The sequence below is a fragment of the Phaenicophaeus curvirostris genome, chromosome 5, assembly GCF_032191515.1.
Source record: "Phaenicophaeus curvirostris isolate KB17595 chromosome 5, BPBGC_Pcur_1.0, whole genome shotgun sequence".
In the NCBI taxonomy this organism is placed as follows: domain Eukaryota; kingdom Metazoa; phylum Chordata; class Aves; order Cuculiformes; family Cuculidae; genus Phaenicophaeus; species Phaenicophaeus curvirostris.
This window is the reverse complement of record NC_091396.1, coordinates 61,549,607-61,573,940: the sequence shown is the minus strand read 5'-3', so window position 1 is coordinate 61,573,940 and position 24,334 is coordinate 61,549,607. Positions and strand designations below refer to the sequence as shown.

Sequence of the window (24,334 nt, the reverse complement as noted above, 5' to 3'; positions counted from 1 at the left end):
CCATGTGACTGTGCATGCAGAGTTAGTACAGCAGCAGCAGCAGGTTAGAAGGCCTTTTTGGGCTCATCTACTCACCGGTCTTATTAGAGAGAAGCTATTTGTCACAGGATGAGTCTGTGTCTTGGTTGGCAGTTCTGGTTATTTATAGTAAAAAGTGCAAGTTGTTTATGTGTTAAGGGAAACACCAGCTCTCTTCACTGAAATGCTTTTGGTTCCCCCGCCTCCCTTGTAAGCAGACATGTTCCTTCTTACAACACCACCATTTAATTTAAATACTCATTTCAGAAGGTGTGTGTTGATTGTTTTCTAACGAACTACCAAAAAAGGGGTCTACGTTTGTTAGCATCCTTCAAGGATTTGCATCCATAGGTTGGCCTGTGTTCCCCACCCCTTGGCTGCCACCATGAATTGTGATGACTGCTGGGGCAGCTACCTATATAATGGTAGGGCTTGCCCTTAGCCCTGCAGAGAAGGATGAGAAGAAAGCGTTGCTGTTTGTCTGGAGCTCTGCAGTCACGAAAAGCTGTATTTCTTGTTTGATTTCATAACTTGGAGTTCAGTCACCACTCCTAAGGGAGGTGTCGCTCATAGTTGCTGCTCTGCTATTATAAGTTGAAACCTGCATGGGTGGTATAGCTGCTGTTTAAAAGAAGAGGTTGGGGTTTTTTTCTGCTTTCTAGACTGTGTAGGGCTGCATCACTTTTTACCTTAATTTTCAAGTCAGGTTGATTTTTTTGCCACACTAACCCTATCATCATAGCTTTGTGTGTGTGAGAAAGAATAATACTGAATAAGATAAGGATGTATTTTTTGAGCTGCAGTTTTAAAAGCTGTAGTGTTTTGTAGGGAGGGAGAGACTGGAAATAGCAGAGTATTGCTTATATAATGGTTTTGTTTGGAAGAATAAACAAAAAGCCTTAATATCTTGAATGCAATCTCCTTGAATAATGCAATCTTTTCTATTCCAAGCCATTTTAGATACTGTATATAAACACCCATTACCTCTTTATTTAATGCACGTTGCTTTAAAGACTTTCTTTCTGCTCTACAAGACCAGTACCTAGCTTATGTTTGTTCCTCAGCTTTGTATCTGCACTTACATAATGAAGCACACTGTATCAGTTAAGCTCTTGACAGGCACAGACCATCCAAGTCAGAACAGGTTACTCTTTTCTGCGTTGTGCCAAAATTGAATATCTCCAATTAGTCACTCTTATCCATAGGATAAAATACAGTTATGAACGCTGATATATATAGCTTTTTATACCTCACCTGCTTGTATATGAGTTTCTTAATTAAGAACTATTAGTCATTCCTTAAATTTATTTTAATTGTTTTTATTTAACAAAAAGAAGATTGCTGTGTGATGTGACTATAGGCTGCAAGACAGATGGCTTATTCAGTTCAGTGAAGATACTTGGATTTAGCTATGCAACATAAATATTCCTCCTTTTTGAGATGGAGGATGCAAAGGGTGTGTTCTAATTTTTTTTTTCCTCTGCATGGCGCTCTGCCTCACTTAGAACAATTATGAATAAATATGAGATGAAGTTGTGCTTTCATGTATATTTGTTTGTCTTTGTCTCTTGCATCACACTTGCCTTTTGTTCTGCTTTTTAGACTCGTTTGTCTAATAGAAAACTGACATCTGTGGAGTCTGTAGTGCTGAGCAGTTTATATAAACTGCTGAGGTTCATGACCAAAAGACATGCTAACTCAGACAATTTTTAGTTCTTTTTTTTTTAATATAGTTTGGAATTACATCACTGTACTATGTCTGCATGCATTACATTTATCTCGAAGATTATACATTATTTGCTAAAGCATACTCCAAGAATACAGGTATAGACCTGGTATAGGCCTGACTTCTGAACCTGTCCTCTGATCTCTTTCCTTGGTCTTCTACTTTTGGCATTATCTTAGTGATCCATGCCAAGGCAGGTTTGCTCAGTTCATTATTCAAGTTCGTTACAGGCATTAGGGATGCTGATAGTTGCCAAACTTAACAGTATGCATTTGTGAAGTTTTGGCAGGGACTCCCAGCTTATGGAGGATAAAGGAAACAAAGCTCTGATACAATTTTATTGCCATCCATTCTTACAGAGGAGGCTGCTTTTAAAGAATTAATCTGTGTGTTAGAAAGCTGAAAGGATTTGATTTATTGCTAAACGCTGCTGCTTCTTACAGGACAGTGCTCATGAGTGAATGTGGTTAGCCAGGCCTATGGACCTCAAGCAGAACAAATTCACAGCTTTCTGTACTCACCCATATACCTCCTGCAAATCTCTAACTCAGTCTGGAAAGCTCACGGAGGCCTTCAAGAGCTACTAGGCTAACTGCTAAATCCAGCCAGTTGGTTTCTGAACCATGTTGGCCAGCTTAGCACAAAGAAAGAAACTGTAGAAATGGTCTATATTTCTATTCCCCCATTCCCAGAGCATTAGGAGTCCACGTGCTGAAGTGTGGCTGGTTGGACAAACATGATGCCAAGCCAGCTACTTGTGACCTGTTTAACTTGTCATATTTCTTTAGAAAGAACATACAGAGGCTGTGGTTGCTGACAGGGCACCACGACAGGAAGGGAAAGTCCATAAAGTCTTAGAGGCAATTGCTATTTTCTGTCCCGAGTTAATGGATTGTATATTTTTTAGTATCTCTGGCAATGGGGCAATAGAGTAGGTTTCAATGGAGGCTTTTAAATGTACTCTGAATATTCTTGCAAATGGCTGTCTGCTGATTGCAAGAGATTTCAACAGTAATTGGCGTGAGTAACTCCCCACATGGCTGAGAGCAAGTCAGTATTATGCATGCAGATCTTTTATCTGTCTTGCTGCATGGGAGTTTCTCCAAAATGTAAAAAGCTTAAATCATGATGTGGAAACAGGGAGCTTTACAGCATGGTCTACTTTCACTGGAGCATGACGCTCTGAGCTGTTGTCTGCTGTTTGTTAAACCTCTTCCGCTGTCTTGTAGGAGCCATCAGCACTACCAGCACTGAGCTTCTACACTGAAATAGTCCAATTTTGAAATCAATAATGCATGACTTGGCTTCTAATAATGCGACACAAACAAACTATTAGTTAAACAGCTGACTTCTGGCTCTAAATGTATAATCACAGTTAATTGAATCCTTGCTATTTTATTTAATCATTATTAACTACCTAATAAGCTCTGGAGGTGATTAGCAGCAACAGTAACTGCATTTGTCATCTCTTATGTCTGGGGAGTTGAAGGTCTGTTTTCTAAACATGAATCCAGCCTTCTATCAGGCCAACTACCTAACAATGAAGTTCAGGTCAATGTGTGACAAGTAAATATCTCACCTATGCTAGACCTACACGCTGCTCAGTTGGTTGAGGCTTTCTGAGCAGTTTGAGTTGGCACAAACAGGGCACGGTCAACATCATGAACCCACCAGATCTAGTACCTGGATGCTTTCCCCGGCTATTAGACTTCTCTTTTGAAGAGGTTGTAGTAGAGGTACACAGCTTTGTGTCTGATAGATCATCCTGTTCACTAATGGTGATTGAACTAAAACACCCCTTTTGGAAGCCTCTGCCTTAAAATGCTATTTAACTGAAGTATACATTTTAAATATTTCTTTGAAGGACACTAACTTAGAAACATTGATGAGTCATACTCGTTTATCTCAGAATCTAGACTATTTTGGAATTAAAGCTAAAATATAACACAGTTGAGCCTGACCTCGATGTGGATGTGGCCTTGAAGACATATTTTTTGGTGGTTAATAAGTAATGTATATTAGATCAGGTGCTATGGCTGATGTCTTAAGTGGACCTTCATTTCCTCTTTTCAAAACTAAGTTGTCTTTCATGAATCCCTTGCATAAGGAATAGTTCTAAAGACAGTGTTGTAAGTGTGAAGTGCTACAAATGTACTTAGTATTATGTTGTAATATTAAATTAAAAAGACCATTTCTCTTTAACAGTAAACTGGGAAACTGTGTGGCGAGCCAATACCAAAAAAAAATTCCGAGTTCACACCAATATGAACAGGAATGTTGGACTTCTCCGAATCTTCCCAGGAATCACTGCTGCTGCTGTAAGTGTCAGCACTTCATTTTGGACATGGGTGAAATGATGCTCAAATACTTGACTAGTTAGCTTGGAAGCTGCCTTGTTGTAGCAGTGGTTGTGGGTTTGGAGGGAAGGGTAAATATCTGTCATCTTCTGATAAACATTTTTTTTGAATATCAGAGCATTCAAAGACTATTTTCATGTGCCATAAACAATTGATAAAAGGTTTTGAAATATCTTTTGTTTAAACTGCCTGGGCTCTGAAACTTAAAATTAATTCCTGTCGGGGCTCACAAGTAGGTCAAGTGTGCTTTCCTAAAGAGGTGCAGGCTACAGGGACCATGGAAATACTCTCTTACTGCACACTGGGGCATGTTATTAGTAACAGATATCTTGTCAAAGAATACCCAATATGGTATGTGAAGGGGAGTGTGAAGCCTACAACTCATGCTTCTGTTTTGAGGTTCATTTTGTCCCACTTGGGTGGTTAACATGACTCTCAGCATTTGTACAGAGGTGAAAATGAGAAGTGGGATTTATTTTGCCTTTAGAAATTATTTTGCAGAACTGTGATTTTAGATAGATTTGTCTTTAAATTTTTGTCTGGTACTAGTTCCATTAAATTGACAGGTCTTTTGTGGCTCTTGCCGTCTTAAATTGAATCCAGTAGTTTAAGCAGCACTCCTCAATTATATTGCCATTCTTTTTAGGTTAATATGAACAGATGGAAAGGCAGAGGGGTGGTATATTTGCAATAAAACTCCAACTGCATAGCTGGCCTCATGGGAGCTTACAGTGTATTGCATTTAGCATATGTGATCAGCAAGGAAATGTCTATGTTGTTTAAAATACATCTTTCTAGGAAGAGGAATTTGCTAGGCATTGTCTTACAGTGAGGCACAATAGCTACCTCGTTAACCATTGGCCCAGAACAAATTAATGCCTCTCTTTTTTTTTTTTTTTTTTTTTTTAACCTTGAGTTAAATCAATTGAGTTTTGAGTTAAAAAACCTCCAGGCTTCATTAGATTGTTGTTTCCTGAAAGGAGAGACGCTCTCTCTATAAGTTAACATTTGTTAACAAAACTCTTTAGTGAAGTAACAAATCTGGATGGGGTCTGGGGGGGGTTCTAATCTCAATTAATAATTCTACATTTATTTCATAAGTGTAAATCTACCCTTTTGTTCTGCCATGGTGCAACAGTATAGCCTGTTATTGGCAGTTGGACAATAGCATCCTTTTTCATGCTGAGGTCATGACTGTAGAAAATAGTTTATTTTAAAATCTATCCCTCTAGGAATTTTAAAGGAAGCTGAAGAGTGAATTTCTCATTTTTTTTAAAGCTTATTCTACAGTCCTAGTTCTTGTAAACGAGGTGCACAAAAGGACAGGAGAAGACCAAAAGGCATGAGACCCTGTGAGGCTATAACAAAACAGACTGTTTCTAAAAACTCTGTGCCATACATGAAAATCTGAATGTAGCTTAAACACATCTTTTATCTCTTTCTCCTGCCTTGTTTTTAAACAGGTAAAGGCATTTCTTCAGCGTCCAATTGAGGGCATTGTACTTGAAACCTATGGAAGTGGCAATGCCCCAAACAACAGAGAAGACTTGCTGGAAGAACTGAAGAAAGCAACTGAACGAAAAGTAGTGATTCTAAACTGTACACAGTGCTTGCGAGGGTCTGTTAAAACGGTCTATGCAACAGGGCAGGTAAGGGTCTTGCAATGCTTTCAGACTCTACTACTGTGTAAAAGAAACATCCCACTGACAGAACTTGATTGTATGCTTCTAGTAGTCCCAGTGTATAAAATCAGATTTGTTAAATTCTAAAGATATTGCTCGTAAAATAAATAAACCTTAAAAATCTTAAGCTGGAAGCATTTAAATGTCTATCCACAAACAAGATCCTGTTACTCCTTGTCTGAATGGTCAAAACAGTTCAAATCTCAAATTAGTGATTGCTTGCTCTTGTCTTGTTGCACTCCAGGGTACCTTGCATTAGATTAGTAGTATCTATCCCTAAGGGATTCCACTGAGCTAGAAGCTAGCTTAGGGGTCAGATGATCAAATAAAGTAGTATTTGATAGCAGAACAGTTACTTATCTACAATGTAAGAACATCAAGAAAGCCTGCAAATCCAAGCAATATTTCAAATCCCATTTTTTTATTTGCCTGGGAGTACAACTGAATTCAGTGAGAGATTGGAGAACAGTATGTGAGGAAGAATCTCTTGCAGAATAAAGATCAGTTGTGTTTAACCCATGAAGGCTAGCTTAAAGCAGACTTTGTGTAGACACTGTTAATAGTCAGGACATTTTATAATAAGTTTCTCAATTGTGTATTAAGACATGACATCACTGGGACTAATAAGAACTCAAAGCCATATAAGAGTATGTGTTACATGTGGTAGTGTGAAGAAAGCTGGTTTAACTGGCCTTTATAAAAAGGCTCGCCATTAAATAGCCAAGAAGCACTGCCAGAGGGTGACTCATTCACTGTTTTAGACACCTGGTTTTGTTGGGACCAACTAACCATCTGGCAGAGCCAGCCTCTTCAATGACTGAGAGACAAACCCAGATACTCTAGTGTAGTGCAGAAACCTGCCCTTTTTAATACAGGTTTTGACACAGCTTTAGATTATATTTGCTTCGAGAACACATAATCTGTTTTGTGGAGAAAGAAAAGGAGATTCCAAGAGTTTCTTTCCACCTTTTCAGGATCCAAACTTGGGATTTTCTGATATGGGCAGTCATTTGGGTGTTGGTAAAACATTTGTATAACTTAATGGAGATGCTTTGAGAAGTAGTAACTTTTGCAAAGATCCCATGCTCTGTAGCAAATACATGGATTATTTAACAGTTCACATGGAAGGAAGAAAGCAGTTAAGTCAATAACAGACACCAAACTTGTATTTGAAAAACAACATGAAAATGAAGCTGAGCTTTTATGTGATATTCTGCTTGAAATGAACTGCTAAAATGTATAGAAGGAATAAAAGCAACACCTTTTCTATGCTTTAGTTAAGAAATTCTCCAAGTAAACACCTCTGAATGTTTTTTTAATGCGCTGATCCAGACTTTTGATATACAGAATTGAAAGATTCTGCTCAGGTCTTACTGAACCACTGTATGGCTGTGTGGAAATGTATTCCCTTCTTGCTTCCACTTTTTATATTGAGGATGGGTTCTGTTGCTTTAGCATCCATTGATGGAAGATGCCCTGTTTTCTTGGCATCTTTTGAGGAGAACACTGACAGAGACAAGTCCTACAGAATTACTTCATGCTTGTTCTTTCATTGCCTTCTCCCTTTCACAAGAAATGGCTCAGTGGAGGAAGTGTCATGGGTGAATGTTGGAAACTTGTTGTAATGTAAACGTTACTTTGATGGGTTTTTTTTAAATGAAATCTTTCAGAGGTCCTTGCATATGGCTAGGCCATTTTGTTCACTAATTCAGGCTAGCCAGGTGGGTCAGCTGAGTCCCTGGTTTCCCTTGAAGTGTTTGTTTTGATTAACTGAATGTCTGGCCTCTAATCCATCTGCCCAGTAGAAACATGTAATTGAAGGGACTTTAGGTATAGGAAGGAAGCTGGGAAATCCCTTCCTCCTACTTTTTCTCAAACCTGCTGAAAAAGCCCTCGCTGTTCTTTGGCTCAGTCTGCAGTACAGAAAGTATTTCTCACCTTCTCGGTATATGGTGTCCCATGGGACTATTAAAAATATTAGTCTGGGGCTGGCTTTCAGAGGTGATTAATGAGCTGGTTAAGGTTCTGTATCTTGCTAAGTTAAGCCACAGCAAGTTTCCGACCTAAAGTTTATATACAAGGTATTTAAAAGTAAAGTGCTGTGTAAAGAACTTAACTGTAAGATGCTTAACTGTTAGGCATCACATTATGGTAAAGATGATGGTCTCTGGTTTAGAGAAGCCTGAGTGTTTGCCCAGGTAAAATTTAGCGACAAGAGGTCTGAAATATCCTTTGTCTTTTCTGTCTTGCTCACTGTACACATACGGAGCTTGCTGACCATAACAAAGATCTTTCTGCTTTTTGCTTCAGTTCAGATAGTTTTTTGGTTTTTTTATTTTTTAGCTACCAGAAAGATAAATCAAAAAGGTCATCTTTTTCACTTGTTCTCATCAGAACTGTGTACATATTTCAGTTATATGTTCTAAATCGTGCACTGCTAGCACGACCTGAAAGGATCTGAAAACACTCCTGCTGTGAGCACACTATAGTGCTGGAATTCATCCAAAGCAATGCCCCATAAAAGAATGGTAAATATGTCTGTGTGAGAACAGCCTACTTGGCAATGTTCAAAATGCCATTGGGTTAAAGCAGAGTAACAGCAGCTTTTGAATAAAGGGAATCTGGCAACTCTGCAGATAGCTGATACGAACCTGTAACCTTTCCCTTTTAGCATAGTAAGTGACCGTGGCATTCTTCAATGTTATTGCATGAATAGGAATTTAAAGTAGAAGTCATCTGTATTCAACTGTCTCTAGTATTTACTCAGTATTTGATAACTAAAATTAGAAAAATTACAGTGGCAGCAGGAGGAGCAAGAGAGTGGGGGCACAGCTGCATCTCGTATTCTGTGTAGCTACTCATCATTCATACACATTTTCTGTTCATGCAGGTATTTCTGAGTGCTATGCTAATTGGAATCGTTATTCCTTTTTATTCAGACTCTCGCTGATGTTGGAGTAATTCCTGGAGGTGATATGACACCAGAGGCAGCCTTAACTAAACTGTCATACATACTCAGCAAGAGTAAGCTTAGCTGGGAGGAGAAGAGGCAGGTAAATATTTCAGTGTGACCTTGAAAGGCTTTAACTTTCTCATCTGCTATGCTAACTTCTGCTTAGCTGAATGCCTTGAGCTTGCATTTAAAAGAAAATGGTTCCATTACATGTTTTTTTCCTTAAGGAAAATACAGTTAGGCACAAATGAATGTATGTAAATTGGGAGAGAGAAGAATTCTCTGTGTAAGTCAGGTGAAGTCATTGACTGAGCCTTAAAAATGCCATCTTTAAATGGCAATAGTCTACCTTGGACATTTCTGTACTTAAAAGTGATGTGTGGAAGTTCACAAGGCAGACAGAGTCCCAACCCTCCTGAAGTCAGCAAAGATCTTGTCATTGATCTTAGTGTTGTAAAGATTTCATTCAAGACTCATTCACACAAAGCTAATTCTGAAAACAAATAATGCCTTCAGCCTCATCCTGTACAGCATTACTCATAAGAGTGTTAGATTTTGTTTCTGTAGATGTATATACGCTATATAAATACATAAAAAATAGGTGATTTTAAGGTTATTTTGTTAAAATCATAATTTCTTTAACAATGTTCTTACTGTTCATTAGTGCTTAATAAAGTCTTTTTTCTCAAATTATGTAGTTATATATCATGTTCCTTTTATACAAGGAACATATATCTCTGAATTAGATAGGGGAGCAGAAATCTGCAGGAATGCATTTGTTTCGATGTTTGTATGCAGTGAAATCATAATCCTGACACTCTAAGAGATGACATCATGATGAGTCACTCTCTAGACTTAGGCACTGCATGCACATGTGTATCTTATGATGGTGTTCTGTTTTTATTAAAACTGAAACAAATTTGATTGTTTTTTCATGCTCAGTATCTCCCAACCAGGAGTAGTTCTTGAGACAAATATATTTAGATACCTATGATCATGAGCGGGGTAGCTGGAAGTGCCACTTACCGTACTTAGAAAAAGTTTCAGATGCTAAGCCTTCAGTTGAGCTTTCAGGCTCTGAAAAATGAAAGGAGGAGGAGCTGTGTTCCTTCAATGAGGATGGCAAGAACATAACTGCACAAGAACATGCTTGTCATGCCTCATGCTGTGGGAACAGTAGTGGTATTGCATGTGTTTGTGTATATACGCTTCAGAAATCCAGGCTCTTCACCAATACCTCTTTGGTACGCTCACTGACCCTGGGAGGTACATATACTAGCCTGTTTTTTTTTAATGCAGACTTTAATCTTCCTGCACGGAGGATTATTTGACCTAGAACAGGAGAAACTTTCCCAGCTGGCTTCCTGCCTAGGTGTGTGAGTTAAAACTTAATTTGAGATCCAGATTGATAAGGTAAGATAGCTGATTTACTCAGGTGAAGACTTGGTGATAGGATATTTTAGGTACCATTAGCACAAGATACTCCTTCACCTTCCTGGCCTTTGGAATACACTACATGTTTTTTGTGTGCTAGTGCTGGTACCTCCTTTGTATGTTTTGAAAAACAAAATAACTTCTGCAATTTCTTTGAGTTAAGCAGGATCGTTTTCCTCATTTGACTCATTGTACAGACCCACAAACAATTCTGTGGGCACAACTAAGGGAGCAGCGTGCTACGTTTACTGGGCAGGAATGAGTGCTAAAGATCAGGAGAAGAAGAAAGCCTGGAAACATGTTGTCTGTGGCAATATCTTCAGCTAAACATATCACCAAACAATAGTCTCCCAAGAGACGGAAGCTCTCCTGAAGCTGCTGTGGTTATTTTAGGATTCTCTTTCAACATGAAGAAGCAAGGAATGTGCCCCCAGACACATGCAAATGGCTGCAGAGCCGGTAGGAGTGAGTAAGGCATGTAGGGCTTTGCACTGGGTGCATTTAGCACAGGTGCCAATTGCTAAGGTTACTGGGCAAAGCAATGATCTCAACCTGTCAAACTCTAAAAGTACGCCAAAGCAGTTGGTATCCTCTGAGTTACATCTGTATGGGACTCTTCCAGCAGACAGCTACGGTGTTGTCAGCACTTGGAGTTTGTTTTTTTTAACACAGGGCATGCCTAGACATAAGTAAACCTGGGGCATTCCTCCTTCCAACATCACATCTGTTTCTTGCAAACTTTCACAATCCTGCTTTTTAAAATTCTAATTGAAATAACTGCGTGCTTTATAGCTGCATCAGCAACCTTTTGTGAAAGAATGCCAGTATTTAAAATTGTCAGAATTGAGGAAACCAGTTGGTTTTTCTTAATACCTGGCTTCTCTCTCCGTTCTCCAGATTTCCCAGAACCTGTCTTGGAGTATTTTCTTTTCATTATTGCCGTGTTCGAGCACTTTTACACATGAATTGGCTGACCTTTTTTTTTTGTTTAGTTGTTTTTTGTTGATTTTTTTTCCTAGTTGTATTGAATGCACTCATCCTGCAAACTGTGACACATCTGCTTTAATATTGAATGACTAGTACTACTGGAGACCTTTGTCATTCAAAGCTGGCTCTATGGCCAAATTTTAACAAAATCAGTCCTGGTGGAGCTGTTTGAAAATCCATTGAAATACATCACCGTCTACAGGCAGCACTGGGATTTGTTTTGAGGTCTACGTACACAGTCTTTGTCAGAGTACTGACATTTGGGAATGCTGGTAAAAGGCAGGATTTCAGAATATTCTGGTCTTCAGCTTCACTCTGCTAATTACTGACTATCTTTGTGGTTTAAGTAGGCTGCAGCTTACCCCACTAGGGAACTTTCGTCTGCATACTCTAAAAATTGGGGTGTTTTGTTATGTGCTTATTTTGGTTTCTTTACTTTGGAAGAAAGTTTTATTTGTCTGTCCCTTTCCTTCTACACCCCAGCCCCCCGTTTATCTTTTTAAACTTGCAGTCTTCATGGGACAGTAACTATTTCTTTAATCTTTTGTCTGCATTCAATAGTTTCCATAATTCCTCCAAACAATTTTCTAAGGTTTTCTATTAGACTACTGCCATATTTTTCCCCTGCTAACAAAAGATTTGATTGCTTGCTTTTCAGATGCTGAGTGAGAATCTAAGAGGAGAAATGACTCTTGTACCCACGGGAGCCAAGATTTCTCTGAGAGATAGCAAGTTTATTCAAGTGATTGCCAAATCTCTAAGTATCAGCAGCAAAGAGGTATATACTTAAATATTTTAAATTGAACTCATACAAAGCTGTAAACTCAGTTAAATGAACCTGCCTTAAAGATGAACAGCAGAGCTGGGAAAAAATGGAACATTGGACCTTTTGCATTATTTTTATAGTACTGAGTGTCCCTGCTAACCAGTTGGGTTAGGGAGAAAGGACACAATGACAAGCTTAACATTAAAATGTTTTTAATTAAAAACATATTAACTTTTTTTTCCCGCTTTGTAGCCGCATCTTGAGTTTATTGTCTTGACTGGCTGGCTGGTTGCAATAACAAGCCTCAGACGGTTGCTGTAATTCAGGATATCAATGATATGAAAAAGTGCTTTGTATTTTTGTGGTCAAATATATTGACAGTTTGGAGCAATACAAATAATAACGGGTAAAACAGCTTAATTGTACCTGCAGTCACGGAATGCTGATACTAAGGAAGCATTACGCAAGTGTAATTTGTGGTCTGTCATATTAGTCCTTCCCAACTGGAAAATCAGAAAATATAGTATTTGTTGTAAGGTACAAGTATTTATTTTTCTCTTGACTTGGTTTCAGGGAAGATGAGATTTTTAATAGCTAAAGAATGCTGAAAGTACACTTATTCTTTAGGCAGCGTGAGAAACGGGAGGATATTTAGGGGGCTTATGGGGCTTGTCATTGGATGTTTGAAAGCACAGATTACACAGATGTCTAAGGAATTACATGAATAAAGGTGTCCTGTCTTGAGGAGGCTGGACTACATGGCCTTTCCAACTCCTCCCAGTGTAGTTTCTCTTACTGATACGTAACTATAGTGGTACAGAGATGGTAATTAATGCATGCATTTTATATAGATAATCAGATAATTGTAGTGTTGCCAGGGAGGAATATACATCTTCATGGATGTGAAACCAACAAAATGTAAAATAAATGTGAGACTTCTTTCCTTCCAAGAACTACATGCTACCATTTTTAAATAACCAAATGACTAATTTGGAAACTTTATATGAAAGCAGTTTTTTTATGACTTGGACATCGGTCATATTAGAGGCGAGGCTGATATTAAGTCATAGAACCATAGAATTGTTTGGGTTAGAAGGAACTATAGAGATCATCTAGTTCCAACCTTCCTGCCATGGGCAGGGACACCTCCTGCTAGATCAGGTTGCTCAAAGCCCCATCCAACCTGGCCTTGAACACTTCCAGGGACGGGGCATCCATGACTTCTCTGGGCAATCTGTGCGAGTGCCTCGCCATCCTCATTGGGAAGAATTTCTTCCTAGTGTCTAAAGCTTCCTCCCTCCAAGTTAAAGCCATTCCCCCTTGTACTATCACTACATGTCCCTGTTAGAAGGCCCTCCCCAGCTTTCTTGTACGTCTCCTTAAAGTACTGCAAGGCCACTATAAGGCCTGCCAGAGCCTTCACTTCTCCAGGCTGAACATCCCCAACTCTCTCAGCCTGTCCTCACAGCAGAGGTGCCCTAGCCCTCTAATCATCTTCATAACCTTCCTCTGGACCTGTTCCAACAGTTCCATAGCCTCCTTATGTTGGGGATTCCAGAATTCCACAGTACTCGTAGTGGGGTCTCACGGGAGAGGAATGGAGGGGCAGAGTCACTTCCCTTGATCTGCTAGCCGCACTTCTTTTGATGCAGCCCAGGATACAGTTGGCCGCCTGGGCCATGAGCACACATTGCTGGCTCCTGTTGAGTTTCTCATCAATGAGCACCCCCAAAGTCCTTCTCTGCAGGGCAGGTCTCAATCACATCACCCCCCATCCTGTATTGAAACCGTGGATTGCCCTGACTGAGGTGTAGGACCTAGCATTTGGCCTTGTTGAACCTCATGAGTTTTCACAGAAGCCCAGTTCTCCAACTTGTCCAGATCCCTCTTGATGTCATCCCATCCTTCTGGTGTGACGTCCTTCTGACTGTACCACTCAGCCGTGTGTTATCTGTAAACTTGCTGAGGGTGCACTAGATCTCTTTCTGTATCACTGATGAAAATATTAAACAGCACTGATCCCAGTACGGACCCTGAGGGATACCACTTGTCATGGACTTGCATCTGGACATCGAGCTGTTGACTACTACTCTCTGATTGTGACCATCCAACCAATTCCTTCTCCAATGAATAGTCCACCCATCACATCCAAATCTCTCCAATTTAGAGAGAAGAAAGTTGTGAGGGAATATGTCAAAACTGTTTAATTTTACTTGTTTTTCAGGAGTTGGAAGCTGTAAGAGATGCGTTAATTCCACCTTTGGCTTGTGCTGCAGCTAAACTGGGTGACATAGATGCGCTAAGAGCCATAGCAGAAATGGTAATGTAAAATTAACAGCCTGTACAAAACACAAATTTTCAAATAGAGCTGTAAATTGCAGGAGGAAGCTATGCTTACTGGGAAGCAACTAACTATGTCGTAGAAACAAAGAGTTTTGACTAATGCAGTTGGTTTCTAGGCTTCTCAGTCTTTGCCTTTCGAAACAGCTATGTTCTTTTCTATCTGGTTCTCAGCTGTTTATATGTTCTTTTGAGCTGTGAAAATAAAGGTAGATTAAAATTCAAGTTCTTATCTGCTGACTTGGAACACTTTAAAATAGTTTGTGCTGTTTTCTTTCACTTACTTTTCTTTATGCATATTCATAGTATCCAGCTTTTGGATGTAAATTTGTCATGATTAAAAAAAAAAAAGAACTTGAAAATTATATTTAAGCAAAACACAGTGCAGTGCTAATTCAGGATTTTTGCCTCTCCCCATAGCACCAGCTTTGGCAGTATCCAGAAAAAGAAACAGACATTTCCCTCTCTCATTTGCTACACCTCTTTTTTTGCTTTTTTTCCTTTTTGCCTTGATTTACCCTACTCTTGAAACTTTGTTAATGGGCCTCAGGAAACAATAAATATATCTTGAAAATAATAATAAATTAAGACAAGTAAAATTACTAGACTGTAGGCATGAAGCTGCTGTGTGGCATATTGCAATAAAGAGCATATCTGAAGGAGCTGTAATGAGAATATGGGGGGTGGGGACATACAGAAGGTGGAATAAATATCTGCATTGGTGTTGAAACAACACTACAAGATAAACTTGAAGTATGTTGAAAAGCTTAACATTTATGTGGCAGAATTAAAATGTGGTGTATGCCTCTACTGTTGTACCAACAACTTAATCTGAAGAAATTATCTTTTTAACATGTGAAGGGTCTGTCCTTTTGCAGGGTGGAAACTTGAGCTGTGGAGACTATGATGGCCGAACTCCACTTCATATTGCAGCCTCTGAAGGGCATTTAGCATTAGTTGAGTATTTGTTGACATCTGGTGCAACTGTTTATGCGAGAGACAGATATGGATCTACCCCACTGATGAATGCGATCAAGTTCAGGTAACAAAATAATTTATACACCACTCTATGTAAAGTTTGTGAACTGTCTGTTGTTTTGGATTTTAAGTCCATCCCTGTGTTTTGGGCTTATTTTGTCTCAGCAGTCATGTGTAAATGACAGCAGTTAAAATGACACAAACCAGCTGCCTTTCAAAGGATGCGACTAAATTAAAAGATTTTAAAAAATAACATGAAATGAAAGGAAACAACTTGGTATGCATGCAGAATTTTAGCATAAGGTAACTTATTGCTGCATTCCCGCCAAGACTTTGTCCGTACTTTCAGGACTCCATTCTTTGTTACGAGGCTTCCTTATAAACCAGAGCCAAACTGATACTCCTTTTGACTGTCAGAAGTGAGAGTGCAGGACCAAGGGCTCTCTGTTTTCTATCTGCCCTCCCCTTTCTCATCAAGACCAGACTGTTTCATTTGGCGTAAAATAAACTGGTAGGTCAGTATGTTTTAATCTTTCCCTTTCACGGGTGCTTTCCTGAATCTCTGGCTGGCTAACTGGTTTTTTGAATTTTCCCTTCCGCCCACACATAATTAAATGGGATGGCTGCATGGCTCTGCCTGCTTTGTGGATTTCCTCTTCCTGTTGTTGTGGATGTCAGCAGTTTTGGAATGGTAGTCATGGACTGGTCTTCTCCATGTTGTATAGTCCTAAGGAATGGCCATAGCACAGAATATAGAAGTTATCAGATATCAAAATTTAATTTTAAAACAATTAGTTTACATAGCCGGGGGGTTCATAGAGCCATTGGTCTTCTAACGTGTTGGAAGCTGCAGCCCCTAATCTCTTCTTGTTTCTTTGATCCACTTTCAACTCCTTATCTTATATTCAGTCTGTGTGATGGCAGGAGAGAAGCTTTTTTCTGTGAAGAAGTTTGGAGTGATAGAGTTTTCATGGATGTCTGTCCCAAAATATTCCTACAGCTTTCTAATCTTGACAAGTTCACCTGGTTTGTCAGGCTGGAATTAGCTCCCTGGGAGGTCTGACAGTCCTGGTTTTGCATTGGCTGCAGGAGTAAATTGAAGGTTTTTTTCTGTCTCAAAGATGAGGTGTAGGAAGACTAACAGGCTTCATTAACTTGGGACTTGAAGTTCTGTGTGGTCACACTGTGCTATTGCCATACCTACTGCATGGTCCTCTATGGCTTTGTAGTTGATGCTTGATCTCATGAATGTATAAGCCCTTCAGTGGCAAACCCTTAAAGCCTTAAAGTGAAAACAAGCCCAACAGCAAATCAAACAAATAACCTCGCAGCTGAAAAGAGGTGGCTCAGATCCAATGTGAGAAAATGCTAAAGCATTAGATACCATTAGATGTTCCTGCAAATCAGGCACCTACTTTTTTTCACCGCACCCATCTACTGCCTGAGGAATTTCACATGAGCTTGTTGTTTGGATTCCTTAGCATTGCCACTCCTATATTAGACTCCTACTATGACTCTTAAGCTCTTTAAAACTGCACACCCATTTTGATATAGGGAATTGTAAAGGGAAACTGCACCATAACCATTTTCAGTTTCTCTTTTTGTTTCTACTGTTGGAATGAGAGGAAGAGTTGACTAAGACCTAATCTCATAAATGAGTATTTATGATCTGCTGTGCGCTCGCACTGCATTTCACTCTGATAAGCATGTAAAGAAGAATGGTAAAGATCAGACAGCTGTATATGTGTGTAATCAGATACCCACTAAAAAGATTTCTGCTACAGAAATATTTAAATTCTATTTATTAAACAGTTGTGTGCTGAAAGTGAAGAGATAGCCTGATGCAATATTCAAACTGGCAGAGAGGGAAGGGGAAAAACTGATTGTAATGAGCAGTGAATGCTTTAAACTATGTAACATTGAAACTTTCTCAATTTTACTGAATATTGCATCAGCCTAATCCTATTTTCTGAGAATTAATATTTGTTTAATTGCCATTTAACTGCAGTACAGTATCCACTCATCTTAAAAACAGCTTTCTTGCAGTTTTATGGGGCACATTTCTCAGTGGCTTGCCTTTTAACCTACCATGAAAACCTTTATAATGATGACTAATTTCTCTTTTTCCGTTTCATAATTCATAAAGATGATCAGGAATTATATCTCTTAGATGATTCTTAACATAGCACTGCCAGCTGGTAGACCAGCAACTTGATCTATATAGGTGATAGTCTCTTAAATTTTTTGACTCTAAGTGACTCTTCCTTTGTTTCTTTAGATGGTAAAATGTAGAGTCACTTTCTGAATAAGAAATAAGCTACCGCATTTCCTCTTTTTCATTTGTAACTCCATGATTTGCATGTAGTCTGATTTATTTTATGCATGAAGCTAAACAGACCACTGTTAATTTAGGCCAGTTGCTTGACATATCAAAATTAGTAGCATTCCTTTAATTTCTTAGAGTACCCTCAGGGGATAATTCATTTTCAAAACAATAGAATAATTTTTTTTTTAATAGCAGAAACTCTCTAAGCAGGAAAATGTCTTGAATAAAATCAGTGTATATTTTATGTAGTAAAATCCCTTCCATTTACTTGTAGAGCAGCACTAAAAGGTTGAAAATGAGAAGTTGCTCATACATTGCTGTGAGAACATCAGATTAGAGGCAGTAAAATTACCTCCCACGTAAATATGTATTTAAATACTGGATATTTTGCAAGGTTACATTTATATTACTATAGGAAATCTAAGGCAGAGTGAAAATCTAACCACCACTGACTCCAGAAGTGCACTGAAGCCTGTCCTTACAGTATCTGAGCATGATATTCCCACTTTCAGTGCAGAAAACTGAACAAGTGAAACTTAAGCTGATCCTGCCATAACCATTCCAGTTGCTAGGGGAGCGAGCCTTAAAAAGAATGAAGCCAATCAAGTTTGGATATACATTACACCTGCATTTCTTTAAAGACAGTTGGTGCAAGGTGTGCACCCTAAGGCCCCACTCCGGCAAACACTTACATGTGTGTTAATTTCACATGTGTGATTCATCCCTTTTGAAGTTGATTCACTTTTAATAAGTGTCTGCCAAATCAAGGCTGAAGATGATAGGTACTGTATGGCACTTCGATTGCTGTGAATCCAGAGCACTCGTGAAGTAGTAAAAGTTCAGATGTCTTTATTAGGAACTCAAACTTTGTTCATAGCAGTGAATGTTGAAGACCAGACTGAATAATTTATTTTGCTATTGATCCATTAAAATATTAGTACATATTGGAGTTTTTATCTCTAGTATTATCAATAATAGAATCTAGCAGGGAGGAGACACTTGAAACACTTTTTTTTTTTTTCCTTCAGAGAGTGGATGAATGACAGCGGTAGCATCAAAAAGTTAACATAAGTAGCATATTCAAAATAGTATTGTTTCTATAGGCTATATCTGACCAAGAGCCATGGTTTGATAACCGAGAACCCTAAAAAAAGGAAGAGTCAGGGAGTCAGGAACAGTTCGCAGGTGACCGTGCTCCTCATGGATTTCTTTATCAGATGGGGCTAGATCAGACAAGCAGTGGTGCACCCCAGGCTAATGTGGTGATGTTGGCCTTCCCTCTACACCTTGAACTTTCATTGTCCAGCAGTTGCTCTGCTCTTAGTTTTCTGTTGCCACCTTAGAATGGGAGTTGCATTTGAACCATTCCCAAGAAGTTCCTGGCTCATGACATCAGCTGAATTTCAGATCAGCCAAATTGTGATGCTTGGGAGGCTTTTGTAAAGCCACAGGAGAGCAGCACTTAAGGAAACAACTTCTAAAGACAAACACCTCTCATGTGTGGAAGACATCACAGTATCAGAAAATTCACAGCCACCCTCTTGAAATATGAATAATGCTCTTGTGTACAATGTACAAGACAGCAGAAGTGGTACTCTGGATAGGGCTTCAGTTTCTGCAGAACATAGATACTGCTTGGGTGCAAGTAGAAACAAGCTGTAGTGTGACTTACCTCCCACATAGTTTTCATGTTGAGTGATGGGAATGTGAGAGGTGGTCCGCTTGCTTTCTTGCATGGATCTGTTTTTCATAGTAACAGTACTAAACACTTCTATATAGTGTGCTACTATTTGTCCCTATTCTTCTTGTCCCTTACTCTTCCCCTAACAAACAGTGGTATACAGCACTTCCTCTTCCATCCATACCAAGAAACATGATTTTGAACAATTCCCAATCATTGGGATGTTGTACTTCTATTTAGACATGTTTTATTCTAAGCATTTATTGTAAACACTGTTAGTTTCAATGCTGAAAGATTTCTTTTATTTCAAACCACTTTTTCTTTTTAATTTGCTGTATTAAATGCATGAGGCAAATGCCCCAAATCTGCCCGTATCAAAGATTTGTTAAGTCCCCCTCAGAGCAGTAATGGCTGTGTGGCATAGGTGGGACATAAAGTGTTTTCTGGAGGGAATCTTGCTACCAGTGAGGTGTAAATAGTCACAATAAGGGAAAACAAAAGCCTGGCTCTTCGCTGGAATCCAGAGATAGGGACTTTGTAGGGGAAACACACTGAGGGAAGACACTACATGACATTACATGCTTTGCTGCCTTTTATCTTTTAGTGCTGTCCCACAGCAAAGCTTTTATTTAAAAAACTGCCAGTTTCATGCTGTGATTTCAAATACAAGGTGTGAAATGAGGAATACTCCAGGGCAGTTGCTGGAAAGTAAGCAGACACTCCCCATATTCAGTTCTGTACCCAATGTGAGCTTGAGTGAACAAACATGTTCTACTTTAATCTATTTTAGGTCAAATTTCCTCAGGTAATTTTTAGTTCAGTCTTAAGCAGAACGGTAATTTCCAACATGTAGAATTTATTCTTCACTACAGGTTGAAAAATAGGAAGCTGTGCTATTATTTGCCAGCTCCAGGAGCTGCTTGTGGATGGGTAGCCACGTTGTAAGGGACCTACCTCAGAAAATATTTTAGATAACTGAACAAACTTGTGGCGTGTGTTGTTCCAGCAATGCTTTGCTATGAAATAAAGATTTTTTTTTTTATTTTGGCTGTCAGTTGAAATGAAGTACAATTTAAATAAATCTGTCTGCTAGGTTAAATAATCTGTGTTTGGAAAAGCTAAATTATTCCTATAGCATCTGTACAGCTCTTTGTTTAGTTTATAAATTAAGATCTTATATGAAACATATAAGCTTACATAGGCTTGGTATGGATAACCGTAAAGTAACTTCTCATTCAAGATGGAGTTTCCTAAAAAGAAGCAGAGGGTTTAGACAAGCAGTTTAGTCCACTTCTTAAATGGAAAGGCCCACAGCTGCCTCCAAGAAATTGCAAATAATTAAGCCGAACATGTATGTCAGTTTTTTTTTTATTTTTAATTAATGTAGAGGAGTTTTAGGTAATGGACTGGGAAAGCCTATGTATTTTGTATTACAATGATATGCCTAACTCTTTGTTTTGAAGTGTTACAGTATAGCAACTTACTTCAAAGACAAACTATGAACCTATTCCTGATCCACAGCTGTCATCATCTTGTTTTTGGAGGACAAAACCCCTGTGTTTGGATTCATAAAGTGGGTCGTTTGTTAAGCAGAGGAATACAGCTGTCACATCCGTTTTGAACCTAGTTCTAAATTTTTCACTAGGTCACTTGTGAAAAATGTATTTTGCACATTTTTTCATTTCTCATTTTATTTTTACCCATGACAGTACCTTTAGAGACCAGCCTTTTCCATCGATATTCTTATGTGTCTGACTAACTAAGGTATAGGAGTTGACTGGTAGTGCTTAAATATCTCAGGTGATAGGTGGTAGAACCCAAGTGACTGGCAGTAGGACAAAAGGAAATGGCCTCATGTGGCATCAGGGCAAGTTCAGATTAGACACCAGGAAAAATTTCTTCATCAAAAGGGTTATCGGGCACTGGAACAGGCTGCCCAGGGAGGTGGTTGAGTAACCATCCCTGGAGGTATTTAAAAGACGGGTAGATTAAGTGCCCAGGAGTATGGTTTAGTAGTGTACAGCTACACTTGAACTCGATCTCAAGGTTCTTTTCTAACCAAGTGATTCTATGATCTTTTTGTCCCTTTATCTCAAAGAGAAGGACAAGGAAGACCTCATGAAAGGTTCCAGATGAAAATAAATAGTAAAGGTATTGAGAGGAGGAGTTTAGGAAAAGATGTGCTTTTGTGGGAGGTTTTTAAGAATACTTACCACAGTTTTGAATCCTTAAAACCTCAATCAATTTCTACATTAACCTAAAGATTCATTGCTTATCTGCAAGGCATATGATTTATTTAAGACTAATACATATAGGCACTATATTCTGTAAAATACAGGAATGATGCTGTGTAATAGATGTCCTCACTGTTTGCATGTATTTCAATCACTAATATTTAAAGTGTTAAGTTAAACCAGCACTAAGGTAAAGGACATAGAAATTCTTTGAAGAGCAAGATGCATGCCTTTCGTTTTCAGAGCTGCACTTAACACTTCCATTTGCTTAGTATGTGAATGATTTTTTGATAGGGAGGGCAAATCTATTTTCTGCATTTGTCACCTTGAATAGGATTCATTGGTTCTGTGATGGTGGCAAATATATAAGAACTTTCACTGACTGTGTATACGAGTAATCCTGGATTTAGGGGAAAAAGACCCTACTTGTCAAAGCACTTTCTCTGTTTTTCTCTGTTCCTTTCATAAAGGCATATACAAGTGATTAATTTATTACGAGAAACAGGAGCGCACCTTTCAAGCCATGATTTGGAGAACATCGGAACAATACTCTGCAGGTAAATGAGATACAAGGTGAGGTGGCCCTAAAACTGGGATGGAGAGGAATGTTTTTTCAGAAGAGACTCTCAGAATGGAGAACAGTATGTAGACACCTTCTAAGAAACAGTTGAGTCCCTGGCATAGGATGTGGCTATTTCTGTGCTAGGCTAATAATGAGGAAACAAGTGAAGTAATGAAATTAAGAATCAATTCTGTGTTGTAGCACCAGTAAAGTAAGGAGTATTGTGGGGATAAGTGAATTGAAAGCAAATGTGTCTCATTTGTTCCAAACACTTTCACTGAGGAAGGGTGAGGAGGAAGCCGTGCAAGGTATGATTTAGTAACATCTCTATTTGAGGATAAAGCTGCATATGGTGCACCATTTCTGTTTTCCTAAAATCCACTTTTCACCTGTATGGGAATGGCTTCTACTCTAGTTAGCGTATAACATTGTTCTTAAAAACAACTAAATGAAATAGACAAAAAGGTTTAACCCCAAAACTTTTGAACAACTGCTCACTGTCTCTATATTTAATGAGCCAGCCAGAGACGTGTCCACTGACAGGGATTGCTGCATGGCCTATAACAGGAGCACAGCCACCCTGAGGCAGTGGTCAGGCTTCAGGACAGCACTGAAATGTCTATGAATTGTGGCTCTTCTGTATGCTGCTCCTGCAGAGCTGAAGGGCTTTTCCTCCTCTTGCTGTTTTAGAGGGCCTGGCATAGTCTTTTTGCACCAAAGTGGACTTTTCCCACAGAATATTACTCAGATGCTAAAATCTGAGGTGCTGGTGCTTGGCCTCCTGCCAAAATGTCTCAGATACTTCTTGAGTATCCTTAGATGCCCCTACTGATACACTAATTCTTCAAGTATACTCAGGCTCGCTTCTCTGTCCTCTTACCTCCTCCTTTTAAACCTTCTCTTTGCAGGCGCTGGCACCTTCATGGCAGTTGTGTTTACATGGCCAAGTTGCTTATAGAACAAGCTGTTTATAGCATCTTCCCTTTGTCTAATTTGAACTATTTTCCTGTCTATTTTTCTATCTTCTAATGTGCCTTAGGCTGCAGTAGGTACCAATATGAGTTTATCACCAATATGAGTTTATCAACTTCTGGGGATTTAGAAGGACAAAGTTGCTTGCTTTCTTATAAGCTCTGGATTCCTGCGCTTGACTAACTTAACTTTTTTCTCCTGTATATTTCTCTCTGAATTTGAAGCCCCTTGCTTTCCCTCCTTGCTACTTACCTATCCTCAAACTGGCTTTCATAAAAGACCACAAACAGTGATTTTTGTGTTCCAATACTGTCTCCTCAGCTTCCTTCTGCTTAGACTCATGATTTTAGAATAGAAGAGAATAGAGTAGTTCAGTTGGAAGATTTGGAGATAAAATAAAAGTAAATATGCTCCTTTGGCATTGGTGATGTTTGAGAGAACAAGTACCAACCAGAAGCGAGAGTTGGACAGCATCAGTGGGAACTCTTGTGTAGGAAGTGGAGATGCACATAGTGCAGCCAAGATGATCTGGTTTTTAAATCTTTCATGGTTTTGTTTGTTGGTTTCTTGGTTTTTTTAAGAGAGAGGTGTTAGCCTGATTTTTAGAAACACTTTGTTAATGTTTGGTATGTGGTTCATGGCTTTGTTTTAAAATGAGAAAGAGATCTCAGCATTAGTAATCTGTTAAAAATATCAGAATCTCTTCTCATGTATCAGTAGTATTGTCATCTGTCTGCAAAACCAAACAATGATGAGATAAATGAGGACCCTCAGACTTATTCTGAAGACTTGTTAACTTGCGGAGCTAATGAACAGTTGCTTTGTTGTTTTTAAAGGAGAAAAGCCTGTATAGAATTGAGGTACTCTGTTCAAGTCTGTACTTTACAAAATTAAATGGGGGCATAAAGCCAAACCAGCTTTCTCTTTCATATTCTTAGATTTCATAAAATGATATGATATAATATACAGGGATGCAGCCTTTCCAAATCAGCAGTTTTCAGAATAATATGCCTCTTCAATTTAACATAAACCTGGGGGGTAAGACTGGTGGAGGAAGGATAAATGTGCCTCTGCAGGAATTAGGACCAGAGCTTCTAATGCATGCTCTCTTTCAAAGAGAGAGACATGGAGATACTAGCTAAGAGTAGCAGCACTCCCAGATGTGTTCAGGATAGAACAAACCGTGCCTTGTGCTGGATTTTTAACTCACTTTTAAAGGATTTTCTTTTTTTAAAAAAGAAAAAGGGAAAAAAATATTTTCTGTCAGGGAGGGTGATGATGCACCTCAAACCCAAAAGACAGTCTTTCCTGATTGCTT

General features: G+C 38.9%; 1 protein-coding gene across 3 annotated transcripts in view; it reads left to right on the top strand.

Annotated features, from left to right (window-relative positions):
- ASPG (asparaginase) overlaps positions 1-24,334 on the top strand; it is a 50,133-nt gene that overhangs the window by 19,720 nt on the left and 6,079 nt on the right. Inside the window, exons 7-14 of one of the 3 annotated variants that reach the window (XR_011337428.1) lie at positions 3,950-4,062; positions 5,565-5,750; positions 8,723-8,836; positions 11,816-11,935; positions 14,148-14,243; positions 15,142-15,305; positions 15,591-15,752; positions 21,953-22,039. Coding sequence is in view for 2 of the 3 variants with exons in the window: in XM_069856844.1 (XP_069712945.1) it covers positions 3,950-4,062; positions 5,565-5,750; positions 8,723-8,836; positions 11,816-11,935; positions 14,148-14,243; positions 15,142-15,305; positions 21,953-22,039 (880 nt within the window). In the remaining variant the exon portion in view is untranslated. Of the gene's footprint in view, positions 1-3,949; positions 4,063-5,564; positions 5,751-8,722; positions 8,837-11,815; positions 11,936-14,147; positions 14,244-15,141; positions 15,306-15,590; positions 15,753-21,952; positions 22,040-24,334 lie in introns of those variants that run through there. The other 2 variants (XM_069856844.1, XM_069856845.1) reach the window with 2 other exon arrangements.